General features: G+C 37.4%; 2 protein-coding genes across 2 annotated transcripts; one reads left to right on the top strand and one right to left on the bottom strand.

Moving 5' to 3' along the window:
• Positions 1-3,008: 3,008 nt before the first annotated feature.
• On the top strand, positions 3,009-13,137 carry LOC120328394 (uncharacterized). The gene is made up of 3 exons (XM_078113381.1): positions 3,009-4,321; positions 4,757-4,807; positions 11,688-13,137. The coding sequence occupies exons 1-3, from the start codon at positions 3,118-3,120 to the stop codon at positions 12,725-12,727; spliced, it is 2,295 nt and encodes a 764-aa protein (XP_077969507.1). The 5' UTR covers positions 3,009-3,117; the 3' UTR covers positions 12,728-13,137.
• On the bottom strand, positions 5,340-7,250 carry LOC120330826 (intraflagellar transport protein 27 homolog). Its single transcript, XM_039397773.2, has one exon. It carries the CDS (start codon positions 7,139-7,141, stop codon positions 6,578-6,580), a length of 564 nt encoding a protein of 187 aa, XP_039253707.1. The 5' UTR covers positions 7,142-7,250; the 3' UTR covers positions 5,340-6,577.
• Positions 13,138-14,057: the final 920 nt, after the last annotated feature.

Here is a 14,057-nt window from a genome sequence, read left to right as displayed (position 1 = left end):
AAGATTATAAGATGTTTTCTTTTTATACGGGCTGTGGGGAAAGTTGCAGAAGTTATTGAAAAGTATTCGAATTCATAAATATGAGTATTTCCTCGACGTGAGGTGCATCGTGCTATGCATTAAGAATATGCTCGCCACCAAACCCCTAATTACTCTGCGTTGGTTCGCAGGTTCGAATCCCATGTGGGATGGTTATGTGCAAGAGGATTGCTGGACACCTCGCCGTCATAGGGTGGTTCACGTAACCACTGGTCGGGAACGGCTTTCTCCACCACCAAGTCCATGCTTCTGTAAACAAATAACGTAACTGACTAAATAATCCCATACCCGACTAGGACTGGTAACCAGAGGACAAGCCGTGGTTCGTCGTATGATTAGGCCGTCTTATCAACTTTCCTCTCGCCGGGATAAATATGTTAATCCTATCCTATCTTTCCTATATGGCAGATCGAAGCAAAGTCACATGCATCCCCTCAGGAACGAAATTGCTAATTGAAATTCACAAGTGCCAAAAGAATGAGATTTTGGACCCAACTATGCTGACATTGCTGATTTAAAAATTCGAGGTTAAACAAATAGGGTTTGATACAGGACCCTAAGTTCAAGAGTCGTGAACCAAGTTGAGTCAATCACGGAGGTCGAGCGTTGCAAAGCTTATACCTGAGTCAAATTTATAAAGGAAAATTGGAATAAATTACAGCCTAACCATAATCTGGTACATATACTACGTTCCGGTGTCAGCCATCTTGGTTCACATACTATGTGAATACTAAGGTTTCCACTAGGTATCAATAGCCATGACATTGCATTAATACTGGTAAACTAAATTAACTGTATAATTCTTTGTCCTAATTTTAAATTTATATCTGCGCCAACATACACTGAAGTTACCAGTACACAACAAAAATGGGAAGCGAGACACAAGCGAAATATTTTACAAAGTCACATGCATCCCCTCAGGAACGAAATTGCTAATTGAAATTCACAAGTGCCAAAAGAATGAGATTTTGGACCTAACTATGCCGACATTGCTGTTTTAAAAATTCAAGGTTAAACAAATAGGGTTTGATACAGGACCCTGAGTTCAAGAGTTGCGAACCAAGTTGAGTCAATCACGGAAGTCGAGCGTTACAAAGCCTATACCTGAGTCAAATTTATTAAGGAAAATTGGAATAAATTACAGCCTGACCATAATCTGGTACATATACTACGTTCCGGTGTCAGCCATCTTGGTTCACATACTATGGAAAGGTTTCCACAAGGTATCAATAGGCAATAGCCATGACATTAATACCGGTAAATTCTTTGGCTGCAATGTATTTATTCTAATACAGTCATACTTGTATTTTTATTATTGAACGTGGCGATTGAAATAACTCAAGGAAACTCGTAAAACAAGAATAGTTTTTAATAGTGAAAAGCAGGGGCCACAGAATATTGAGTCTTTGGACGGGGGCTGTAGTTCATAAAAGTTTGAGAATCACAGGAACCCACACTTGTGCCCAATTCTCATTTTGAAATTTTTGATTTAGAATTGTTATCGAAATAGTACATGTTTCACACAATATATCAAAATATTCCATGCTGGTTCATTACTTGTTACCAATAAACAAGTCAAGCTTATTTTTTCCAACCATTGAAAAAAATTATGCAAAAAATTTAAAAAAAATGGTATTTACGTTTTACTGGGAAGGGCAGACGCCATGGAAAATGGTATTTACGTTTTACTGGGAAGGGCAAGCCATGGAAACCAAAAACTGTTATCGAGCAGTGACACCCAATGTTCTAATATCCAATTTACCAAATTGGGAATTTCTGTGCTTCAAAATTACTGTTATTTATTGTGAGACCATATGAATTCGGCGAATTAGCAGAGAACAGAGATTATAACCATAAATTGCCACATATTAAATGAACCATAAGACCAGCAAATGACTGGGGAATCCTTGTTTGTGATGGAATAACTGTGGCGAATGTATTGTTTTGAAAAATAGTTACGGAATTATGTAGGAGGCCTAGCAATCCATGCCCGTTAGAGAGAGATTTTCAGGCTTATAAGCCAACTTCATTATTTAAAAGGAGATAGAAAATTTTGAAATTAACTTTGGCATATATATATACCGGTAGGGCTGTCCAAGCGAACCAAATATTAGAAATCGAATCGAATCGCAAATTGTTCGAAGAGTTTTTCGGCCAATTTACAAATCATTAAAATTTGGTACATAATGCGCCTCGCGACCACCTTTGCACCGCGTTTTTTATGCGGCAAACAAAAACATGTTTCTATCGCTTTCTTTGCTGTAAAAAGGTCTCTCCTATTGCCCAGTGACATGTAACTATCCATTCCATGCATGGTCATAACTTGGTCATGGTCATTGACATATTTGATTTATACTTAATTTTGGAATCACGACCAAAAACTAAGGAACTAAAAAACGCGAAAACGAGGTATTGTTTGAAAAAACCATGAATAAAAATTTGTCCTAGTGACAAAAGTGTCTGAGTGGATGCGAAAGGGTCTATTGTTACGTCACTTTTTGCATCATGCTGATTGGCCAATGTTACGAAATGAACAAGGAAGTCGATGCTCGGGGAAACATCCCTTGGAAAAAATTCGCCATGTTTTGTTGTTATTTCGGGTCAAATGGAAGGACGCCGCTGTAGTTTGGTGACCCCTGGCACAATTTTTCCGTGCGGGCCGCAGGTTGCACAACCCTATTATAACCCATTGAGTCATTAGACCTGCTCACTTGATTGCACTCAGTTTTTAAATCATTTCCTGGTGCAGATACTTCCCTGTATGCAGTAATTATGAAAAAAATAAACCAGGTTCATGGCAACATCAAGCTCAGATCAGAGTTAAATAAAAAAAATATAACAATGTGTTCATACACAATATTAATATAATCCTGCATGGCCTACCTTAATTTATCATAAATTAATTTTTAATGATATTATGATATGACCAATAAAATGCAAATATATAGTCACAACAGGGAGTAGTTGAAGGACAGACACTTAGTGAGCTTCTGGCGGCGGCAGTTTGTGCTAATTTGAAACAAAATATTTTCATTTGAAGTTTGTGGTAAAATTTACAACTCTGTTATTCAATGTATCATGGAAAGGAGAGACATCTATAGAGTAACAGAAAAATTCAACAAAGCACAATGGAGAGAATTCTCTCGAGTAAAACTTGGCTTGGATGAGAATAAGATGGCTGAACTTGAAGACAAGTGGGGAACCGATTTCCTAGAACGTAAGTTCAAGTCGGTTATGGCATGGCAGGATCAAAATGATAGCAGTGGAAACTCACTACAAGCATTGATTACTTTGAAGCATAAATTTTTTTGTGGTGAGCAAGAAGGGGCGAACCAATCAATAGCTGAAAATCCAGGACGAATAGTGCAACCAGCTGCTGATCTTGACAACTTTCAAGCCCGTGGATACGAAAGATGCTTGGACTTTGAGAGTTATAAAGTCACAGCAAAAAAAGGTCTCGTTCTGATCATAAGCAATTCGTTTACGGGTACTTCATTTGATGAACAACATCATAGAACACCCGCTTGTCATAAAGATGTGGAACTTATGGAGGAACTGTGGAGAGATACCATAGGATGCACCCTGCTAGATGGAAGGGTCCACAAAGACAAAAGTGCTGCTGAAATGAGAGATCTGCTCAGGAAGCTTGGTAGCTCTCGAGGGTACGATTATGTGGTGGTGGTGATAAGTACTCATGGAGGGATGAGAAAAGTATCTGAACAAGGTCAAACTGCGAGCTACCAAGAAGTTCTGTGGGGAAACGATGATAACCCTATCAAGGTGGATGAAATACAAAAATTGTTTGACAACAATGCTGCTCAAAACTTGCAAGATATACCCAAGCTTTTCATCCTTCAATACTGCCGAGGAGAAGAAATTAATGGAGGCGTGTTGAGGGGAAGTAACGTTACTCCTGATGCTGTTCCTAATCTAAGGCCAATAGATCCACTGATGCCCACAACAAGTGACGTCGTCACAGCTTATCCAGCGCTTGCAAACCAAAAGTCGTTTAAGGATGAAAATGGATCTTGGTTTATTCAGTCCATTTTCAATGTCTTTATGGATTACTACCGCCTGAGGCATGTCACAGATATGCTCACAAAAGTTAATCTTGAAATGATGAATAGGAGAGGTGTAGTAGACATGAACGACTGCAAGTCAATGAGCATCTACGAGTCCAGTCTCACCAAGGATTTTTACCTGGTGAAACCATCATTTCATGGTGGCCAGGTTAAACATGTGAAATCCAAGCCTGAGGGCAAAAAAAAGAACGAGGTGCCATGTATCCAATAAACTCAGCAAAATGGACACTCAATAGAGCAGTGACAGACTGCAAATCAGAATTTTGTAATTAGTATATGACAAAATAAAAATTTGACTGAATATTTTTTTCCATAATTCTATATCTAAAAGTCTTTATCATTATGACTAGTGGATCAACCTAGCATTACAAGCACATACTTATGTACTTAGCATGATGCCTTATTAAAGATTGGTTATCATGATGCACTACAAAGCATACAAATTGATACAATATTCAATTTAAATATTAGAGTGTAGTGTATATTCTATGTGCGACTTTAATTTTATCATAGCAATAACAAATTAATCAAGATCAAAATAAGTTTTCTTTATATACGGGCTGTTGGATGAGGTTCAGATGCAGTAGCTATAGTTCTAAAAGTATTCAAATTCATGAATTTCAATATTTTTCCAGCGATGTGGAGCATCCTGATGAGCAATAGGAATACGCTCGCCAAACCACCGAGTAAGAGATGGGTTTTTTAATTGTAAAAATTCAAAGGAAAATCAAACAGTGACACTCTGGTACTCCCGAAGTATGTGTACCAGGTTTGGGTTCGGCCATAATTTTGTTCAGATTTTCCTTATTTTAGTTCTATTACGAGTTCGGGTACTATCTGTGTTAGACAAGTGAATAAACCCCCTATAGGTTTCAGTCTCTTTACACAACTTGAGGCAAAGTAGGCGAACAAAATCACGGTAGTTACCGCAATATTGGAACACACACTTCTGCAGCGCCAAAACTCTTACCCAAACAGGAAGGCAATCTGCAACAAACTCTTTATATGAATTTGAGCAAATGGATTCCTTATTTCCTGCAGACGAATTGTCTTCCAAACATTTGAAATATTTATCCCAGGAATTCCAGCATTTCCCCCGCTACTCAGCTGTTGGTGTAGGTCTGCCCATTGGGTATTTATCCTATATTATGTTTAATCCAGTTTTGATGTCTTAGACTTGAATGGCAAAATTTTAGCTATTACTACACTATTATAAATCTTTTATCTAAAAATATACATAAAAAATTATACAGTGAAATTCACACAATAATAAATTTACCAAAATACAGCACTACATAAAAATAAAGTACCGGTACCGTACTAGTATTTTTGTCCCACCACTAAGTTTCTGATCTGTTATTATGTTGTTGTTAGTATTTTTCTAGTTGTTTCGGAAAAATGGCTTTTCTCATTAACTACTTATACTCGAGTTACAAGTCATCAGTCAGTCATTCAAGTCTGAAGTTGGGTCAATAACTCAGCCCACTGACAGAAAATCGAGCCCAAGACATATCAATTATACGTCTTGAGTCACTTTTATGAACAGTGACTCTAATCCAACTCGAGTCAGGGCAATAACCCAGCACTGGCCAGAGAGAGCCGAATTTCATCCCCACAATTTCTAACTTATATTAACCTAACCTAAGATAAACAGAATTTGAGAAAAATAGAAATTTAGTGGTGGGACAACAGTATAGCACCTAATATTCTAACACAAAACAATACAAAGATTCCATAAAAATCCACAAATTATTTAGAAAAGACGAAAACAAAATTAGAACCTTCAAATATGAATTTGTACATGTAAAAAACAGCCAGATGTAGCCAATTATCCACCTAAGCTGCATAAATGATTAATACAAATATGAAAGTAAAATTATATACTGAGAAGGGTCATGTCCTACAGAGAACTTATTGAAGTTACAGTTTGATTTGGGAATGCAGGAGAGTTATGATGAATAATAGTTTGACCATCTCTTCTTTTTTACAGTTTTTCAAACATTGAAATGAGGGTATTTTGGTCAAGCATATTTTATAACTTAAACTTTTCAAAATTATTCCTAAATTCTATAATGCAATATAATAAATTGAGAGTTGACATTTATAGACAACTCCAACTAATCCAATTTTATTTCGGGGAAAGAATTTTACCAAAATGAATGTATTTTTCAGTTTAGTCCAACTCGACTTCATATTATTACGAATATAGTACTATATTATTATGCGCTTTATCAACAATACCAGTATTCCTTTAGGCAGGTATGCTTTGTTAATTCTAACCCAGAAAATAATAAAACAAAGAACCATAACAGTAAGAGCTTATTTTTTGTCATAAACGGTCAGAATAAAATAGTCTGAATGAGAATGGAGCTAGTGCTGTCTAGTTCCGGTTCATTGAACGTTTCGTATCAAAGTTGACACTATTAGTACTATTTACAAGTAATAGATATAAACAGTTATTCTAGCATTTGTACATTTTCTCGAGAGTCTTGATGATGGTCTGCAAACTTTTGAGCAAGATATTGAAAAGGTGCTTCAATTCCTTCATTGCCTTTTGCAGAAACTTCAAAGTACGTCATTCCCAATTGTTCGGCAAGTTCTTCACCTTCCTCTGTTGTCACCTGCCGCCTTAGGTCCAAATCCACTTTGTTACCGATGAGAACGCTCGGAATATTTTTTTCCGGGTTGATATGTTCTTTCATTTTATTCCGCCAGTTTTTCACACGGTTAAGCGACTCGATGTCCGTAACATCAAAAACAACAGCAAGCATTCCAATATCGTCCCAATGTTTTTCACAGATTTCAGAAAAAACATCTTTTCCAGCTGAATCGAACATAAAAATATCGACAAAATCACCACGTTCTCGAACAGGAATGACTTTTTGACAAACCTCGACTCCCGTAGTCATCGTGTAGTTTTTTGGAAACATCGTCCCATCGCTGTGAAAAACTTGTGTAATCGCACTTTTCCCGACAGTACAGTCACCAACAATGACACATTTTGCTCGTAGAACTCCCATTTTATTTTTTCCGTGGAAATTTTCAATCACCAATAGGTTTGATATTATTAGACACTAACTATATTACACAATATTAATTAAAATACTATTGTAATAATGCAAATGAAAAATATTTCAGTGCTGTGCATTTGAAAGACTGTGTGGGTCAATGCAGTAGGTATGTGGAGAGAATTAGTATGTGACGATAATAAGGCAATTAAATTACATTACTGGTATACCTAACAATGCTTTGCTTCTGTTTGTGAATGTATCTTTAATTTTCACATGGTGATGAATAAATTATACTAATTATGCTTACTTACAGTTATATATTTCAGATGCATGACGTAGCGTAGCATAAAATTTTTTTGACACAACCCCCACCTGACTATGCCATCCAAAAATTATGTCACTAAGACATAACAATCACGTCATAGAGCTTGTCAATTTCATGCACGATCGCCCGGAATGGCATTGATGCCGACGATAAAGAACTGACTAACGTCTGTGATCTCTCTCCTATCGGGATCGTTGCAAGAAGAAAACGAGAGAAATAGCTGTTTGAATGGCTTAGTCAGGTAGGGGTGACCGGTAAGAACTGACATGTCCATTCGGATCTGACCACCGTGGGGTGCGGACGTGTTGAACGATGGGATACTCTTTGATCTGGAACTCTGATCGCAAATCTATGTGGTACCGGCAATATTATTTAGAAGGAAACCTGGTATATGGAATGGACACAGGAAAAGATTTTATTCAATGTTCTTGATAAAAAAAGAATGGAATTCATATCGGAGCTACGTGTAAGGGCGACGTCTACAGACTTATCTGGGAATGTGATATCCTTAAAAGAAGCTTACGGTAATCATAAAGAAATAAAAGTTATCGAAGATCAGACAATATTCACAACTGGATTTTCAAGCGTTTGACAAAAAGAGATGTTAGTTAAGGATATTAGCCGACATGTCTGCATACTGAAATTTTGATTCGGTAAAACTGGTTAAAAAGAGGTAATTTAATGACTGACCATCATAGGCAAATGCTCGAGATTATGAATTTTTAAATGAAAACTTTGTGAAATTTAACCATTTCCTTAAAGTTTTAAACAAAAAGCAATGCCCGAAACTAGTTTTAGAGTTTTTAAATTTGTTTGTTTACTTTTTAGCTTTGTTTGTTTACAAAGAATATAAAAAACAGTAGCTAACACTAATCACTTAGATGTGATTTTTAGGATTTGCATTTCGGCACATGCACCGGCAGTCCGGCACACACCGTAAATCTCACTCTTCTTATTCCGCAATTTTCACCACTTTTACACACCAAAATTATATACAACTGTAGAAGTAAGTAGCCCGTAAATATTACTTTCTTGTGTTCATGTATGCTGTTTATAAATTTATTCATTTTTTCAGTTATAGATTGTCGTGATGTGTTTTTCCAGTTTTGTGAGTGTGGGTGAATGGGCACAAACACTGGTTACAACGTTTGCTATAAACCTTTCTCTAAGTTTTGCCCAACTCCCCGTCGTCATTGTCTGAGCAATTTTTTTGTGTGCGTTCTGTGTTGTAGACGAAAGATCGAAATAAAATTGTATGCTACGCCCACTAGTAGTTTAGTATGGCACACTATCCAAATTCCAAGAATTTCCCTCCATTTGGTTCAATTAAACAAACACTCAATGTGTCTCACAAACAAGGGGCGTCTGGTCTCAGTATGGCGCGGCGGTGTGGCTCAACGGGCTAAGCGTTAGCCAGTCTGGATTTCATGGCCTTTTTGAACGAGAAATCGGGCGTGCAATCAGAAATTCCCGCGTGCAAATAAGAATTCCTGGCGTGCAATTATAGCTCACGACGTGCAAAACAACTGCACTCGCGTGCAACTGACTTTGACATCAGATACCTCTCAATACATCCGCGTAAAATTACCGGTATCGGATAAAAATTACGTTGAATCAGAGAAAAAATGGACGTTTGACCTTTGACCCCAAACATTATTTCTACAGTTTGTCGCTAATTTTGAGAGTGTTTGTGCGACTTTGGATACCGGTACTGTTCAGTACATCCGCGTAAAATTATTGGATAAAAAATACGTTGAACCAGAGCAAAATGGACATACTTTGTCATTAATTTTGGTAGTGTTTTTACGTAGAATTAATGGATGAAAATTAGAGCAAAAATGGACGTTTGACCTTTGACCCCAAACATTATTTTCATACTTTGTCACTAATTTTGGGAGTGTTTGAGCAACTTTAGATACCGGTACTGTTCAGTACATTCGTGTAAAATTATTGTATGATCAGAGCCGTACTTGGCCATTGGTGCGGAGGCGATCTTTTCGTCCATAACTATTCTCACGGGATTCCTATTTCCTATCATTCAACACGATATGGACCTTTCCCCGAGCATCGACTTCCTTGTTTACTTTGTGACATTGGCCAATCAGCAAGATGCAAAAAAGGACGTAACAATGAGAGGAATTTTTCGCGGGTCAAAGGTTGGGGAAAGGTCCATGGTCTTTTTGCTTCGCAATATTTCGATCAGACCAAATCTTGCAAGCTGGTATTTGTCGACAATCGTGGAGGTATAATATTTTGGCATCTTTATATTACTGGATTATTGATTTTAAAACCATTTAAACCGATTTACATTGGTGAGCAATTGCAAATTTTCGGCGTGCAAAATTGATTTCGCTCGCGTGCATTTTTGCGGAGCGCTAGCGCCCTCGGGCGTGCACCTGCCATGGAATCCAGTCTGGAGCGTTAGGAATACGCTCACCACAGCACCTCAAATTACTCTGCGTGGGTTCGCATCCCATGCAGGGATGATCATGTGCGAGAGGATTGCTGGACTCCTCGCCACCGTAGGGTGGTTCATGTATGATGTAACCGATGGTCGGTTACCGGTTCCCCCGCCATCAAGTCCATGCTTCCGAAAACAAATAGCTGGCTAACTAATCACATACCCGACCTGGACTGGTAACCGGACGAGAGGCCGTGGTTCGCTTATCGGCTTTCCTCTCCCCCGGGATAAATATTTAAATCCTATCCTATCTAGCTGTGACACCCTATGCGCTATGCCTATGAATAGTATGACAGTATGAACTGTTCAGTTATCCGACATGGACCGGTAACCTGGCGAGAAAGGCCGTGGTTAGGTACGGTATACAATGAGCCATGTTATCGGCTTTTTCCTCATAAATATGAAAGTCCTATTTTGAAATTCCTAAAACCTCCAGCTTCGAAACAAAAAATAGTCTAGCAACGCATTCACGTTTAGGAATGCGGCTGTCAATCACAAAACTACCGAGTCGTTTAAAAAGGTTTGGAGTCATAAACTCATATCCGGAAGAAAATGGCTCGCTGCAAGCACGAAAAATAATCATTCACTGAACTTTGATATCAAACGCGTTGTTTATGCTATTATACTGATTACGGAGTTGGAATAAAATTATACTCATATGATTATCCGCGTTTTACACGGTATATATTGCTGAATAGTGTAAAACCCAATCGGAACCTAGTTTAAGATCACCCTCCTTAGCGGGAATTGTGTAACCAAATTGTAAAAAAGATATTATTTTCGGTTGTTCCGTTATTTCATTCTGTTTATGTTTTGAAATCAAATTAAATTTTTTAGGTAGTCTACTGAACTATGAACTCATTACCTATTCAAAATACGCGAAAAAATTGAGTCAACTTCGTCAGAAAAAATAAGTAAGCAATTAAGTGGGTGTCGTTATGTCAGTTGACGCGTGATCATATTTTATTTAAATTACCATTCAATGGCGCGGTAGAATTGGGACAAAATAAATTATATACTGTGGTTTGAGAATAATTCTAAATATTAATAAAACCTTGGCATGAAAACAATTATGAAGATCGCCAGTATTCAAATTTTTCAACCGGATTTTTTAGGTTGGTCAATGGCAATAATACTGAGATACACCTCGCATTCAACCAATGTTTTATAAAAATGGGGTTCTAGAATATCCAACGTAGTCTACTAACCTATAACCTATATAGGAACGACAAGACGTCAAACGGTTGAGTCAACTGAAAAACATGTTTGAGTGGGTATTGCGCATCATATTAGTGCGTGATGATTTCAAAGTTGTAGGTAAAACTAACGTTCAACCGTGCTTTAATTACTAAGTCCCGTTCATAAATGATATTAAAAACAATACAACCCATTATCATTGAGTTATGACAAGAATTATATAATTTAATAATCATAACAATCCGGGTTAAGGTGAGCCGGGCCTTTTAAAAAAATTTAAAAAAAGTTTAGAATGAGATTTTAGTGAAACAGTTTAACTAACAAATATATTTAATTTATCTGCTCTGGGTTCCGTCAATAAAAAATTTCAAGCGAAAGCAAAATCAAACCCGAATAAAATTACATGAGATACATACATACTTGTTGCTACAAATTTGCAAGAAAACATGCATTCTGAATTCAAGTAATATTGCTGTGTTTTACTCATAGTTCTTAACTGATTCATTCAAAATTTAATGGCATGACCGTTTCAAATTGGTCATCGTCATGATTATGATAAGCATAAAAGCCAGCTGTGGGGGACATCCAATATTCATTTTTTGAGAAGAACCTTCAGGCGAACTTCACAATGTTGAGTAGTTGCGATGACTATCAAGCGACGAAAAATTGTAAATCTGAGAAAAGAAAAACTCCGAAACAACAACGTACAGCGACAGGGGGTGCATGTAACATAGCAGGCGACATAGCGAGGGCCGTCGCAGTTCTAACAGCCGGAGAAGAACGCACCATCGAATCGGACGAGCCAGGCGTTTATCCGTTGAATGGCAAAAAAGGGCGCGTATTGATAATAAACAACTCGTTTTATGACGAAAATAGAGATGAAAATCCACATAGCAGAAAACCAGCGTGTGACAAAGACGTTGAAAAGATGGTAAACCTATGGAAGTTTCTAGGATGCGATTTGTATGGGGACAAGGCTCACTTAGATAAATCAGCTGAGGAAATGCGCACGCTTTTGAAGGGCATATCTGAAATATCGAAAAATCACTGTTCTTTCGTGGTCATTATAATAATGACACACGGTAATTTGCTCAAGGACGAATCTAAAAAACAAGAAATAGAAGTCATGTATGGGAAAAATGGGGAAACTGATTATATTGAAAGAAAGGAGATTGACAACATGTTCCAAAATGATGTCGCCGAGGGCCTCCAAGGGATTCCAAAATTTTTTATATATCAATGTTGTCGAGGAAAAATTCATATGAAAGCGATAGATTCACAGATAGAAACTGATGACATTGAAACTGATTGCTCAGACCCAAAAGTAGCAGTACCTATTATCAGCGACATTGTCATCATCAACTCCACACTCCCAGGTCACATAGCGTATAAAGATGGAAACGGTTCTATTCTGATTACATCAATAAACACCATTTTCAGAAAACATGGTAAGAAAAAACATGTGCTAGATTTGCTGACGATGGTGAACTCTGAGATGTTGAAAAATCGTAGACGCTATAGACAATCGCATCAGTCATTAGAGACTATTTTCATAAAGCCGATGTCCGTATTGGAGTCATGCTTGGTAAAACACTTTTACCTGACCGAATGACCGGGCTTCATTACACTCCGTCCACATCACATAACAATCGAAGGCTTTCAGAACGCACATGCAAAACTTGCTTTGTTAAACAACATTTTAACTAGCTTTTTTCTTGTAGGTTCACTTCAATTATGCTTTATGCTTACGTTTTATTAAGAGGTCTTCTTGCTTATATATATACTTGCTTGAAAAGAAAAATACTCATTATATAGTTCAGTTATCGCGCTAGTAAATTTTCAACTTCATAAAAACTTGTAAAATCGGAAACAATCTGAAAACCGTATTTTACCGAACAAAAGGTTTGAAGTGCGTCTTATGGTCCGCAAAATACGTTAAGATATTAATTTTTTTTATCGTTTTTATTTCATTTATTTGTGTCATTGTTGTTTCTAAGATCGCAATATATTTATTTACATACATATGTCTCTATCAACTATTTTTGTGAAAATAAAGCGAATAAGACGGCTTAGTCATGTGGCGAACTACGACTTCTCGTCCGGTTACCAGTCCATGTCGGGTGGTTAGTTATCCAGTTCATCAATCCTCGGACATAATTATTTCCCATGGAATTCGAACCTGCGAACGCATGCAGGGTAATCAAAGGTGCGATGGCGAGTGTATTCCTAACGCTTAACACGATGCGCCACATCACCGAGCTATCAAAATACGACAAACGCAATCTGCCTAAAAATCGTTTTTCGGCATAATTCTTTGAAGTCAGTCATTATTATCTCGAAATCAAGATAAAATATAAAAATAATGGCCCTTCGAACAGTGCAATTCTGAAATCGATTAGTCTGTTTTCTTACAACAAAAGCTTAGAAACAAAAGCTCGTACACATTTGAGGTTAGCGGGGGGGTCTGAATTATTTTATGGTTTATCAGACTACGAACGAAACGACAGGAGCCGATCAGCAACTCATTTGTTATGCATGTCTCGAAAGAAAAGAAGGGCAGTTCGCTAAACCATGCAGCTTGCAGAAAAAAAAAACGGGACGTAATAGCGGCAAGAGCTGTGCTGAACTGTTTGGCCACTCGAAAAATGCTGTAGGCCAGGGGTCCGCAAACTACGACCCGCGGAGAAATATAATCCGACCCGCGACGCTTCACTGAATTATATTAAAACAGCTGTGTTGACGATTATATTCTTTACGTGACAGAATTTAAGTATATAATTCACAGTCACTCGTTTATATTATAATTAGACAACAGAATGTAAAAAAGTCGATGATGAGTGCAAATGGTTTAATGACGCCGAAAATTATCAAATGATCAGTCTTCGCGCACTGCTTAAAATTTACCTGAAATCTGTGTGAAAAAATGTGATTCATTGGTCATT

The sequence above is a fragment of the Styela clava genome, chromosome 6, assembly GCF_964204865.1.
Source record: "Styela clava chromosome 6, kaStyClav1.hap1.2, whole genome shotgun sequence".
Lineage (NCBI taxonomy): Eukaryota > Metazoa > Chordata > Ascidiacea > Stolidobranchia > Styelidae > Styela > Styela clava.
This window is presented reverse-complemented; position numbering and strand designations above follow the sequence as displayed.

Bases quoted from the DNA above. Each gene is read 5' to 3' on its own strand.
- LOC120328394 (XM_078113381.1), top strand. From the start codon at position 3,118: ATGGAAAGGAGAGACATCTATAGAGTAACAGAAAAATTCAACAAAGCA. The intron at 4,322-4,756 runs GTATCCAATAAA...ATATTTTTCCAG, and splicing joins AAAAAAGAACGAGGTGCCAT to CGATGTGGAGCATCCTGATG. The intron at 4,808-11,687 runs GTAAGAGATGGG...CATAAAAGCCAG, and splicing joins TACGCTCGCCAAACCACCGA to CTGTGGGGGACATCCAATAT.
- LOC120330826 (XM_039397773.2), bottom strand. From the start codon at position 7,141: ATGGGAGTTCTACGAGCAAAATGTGTCATTGTTGGTGACTGTACTGTC.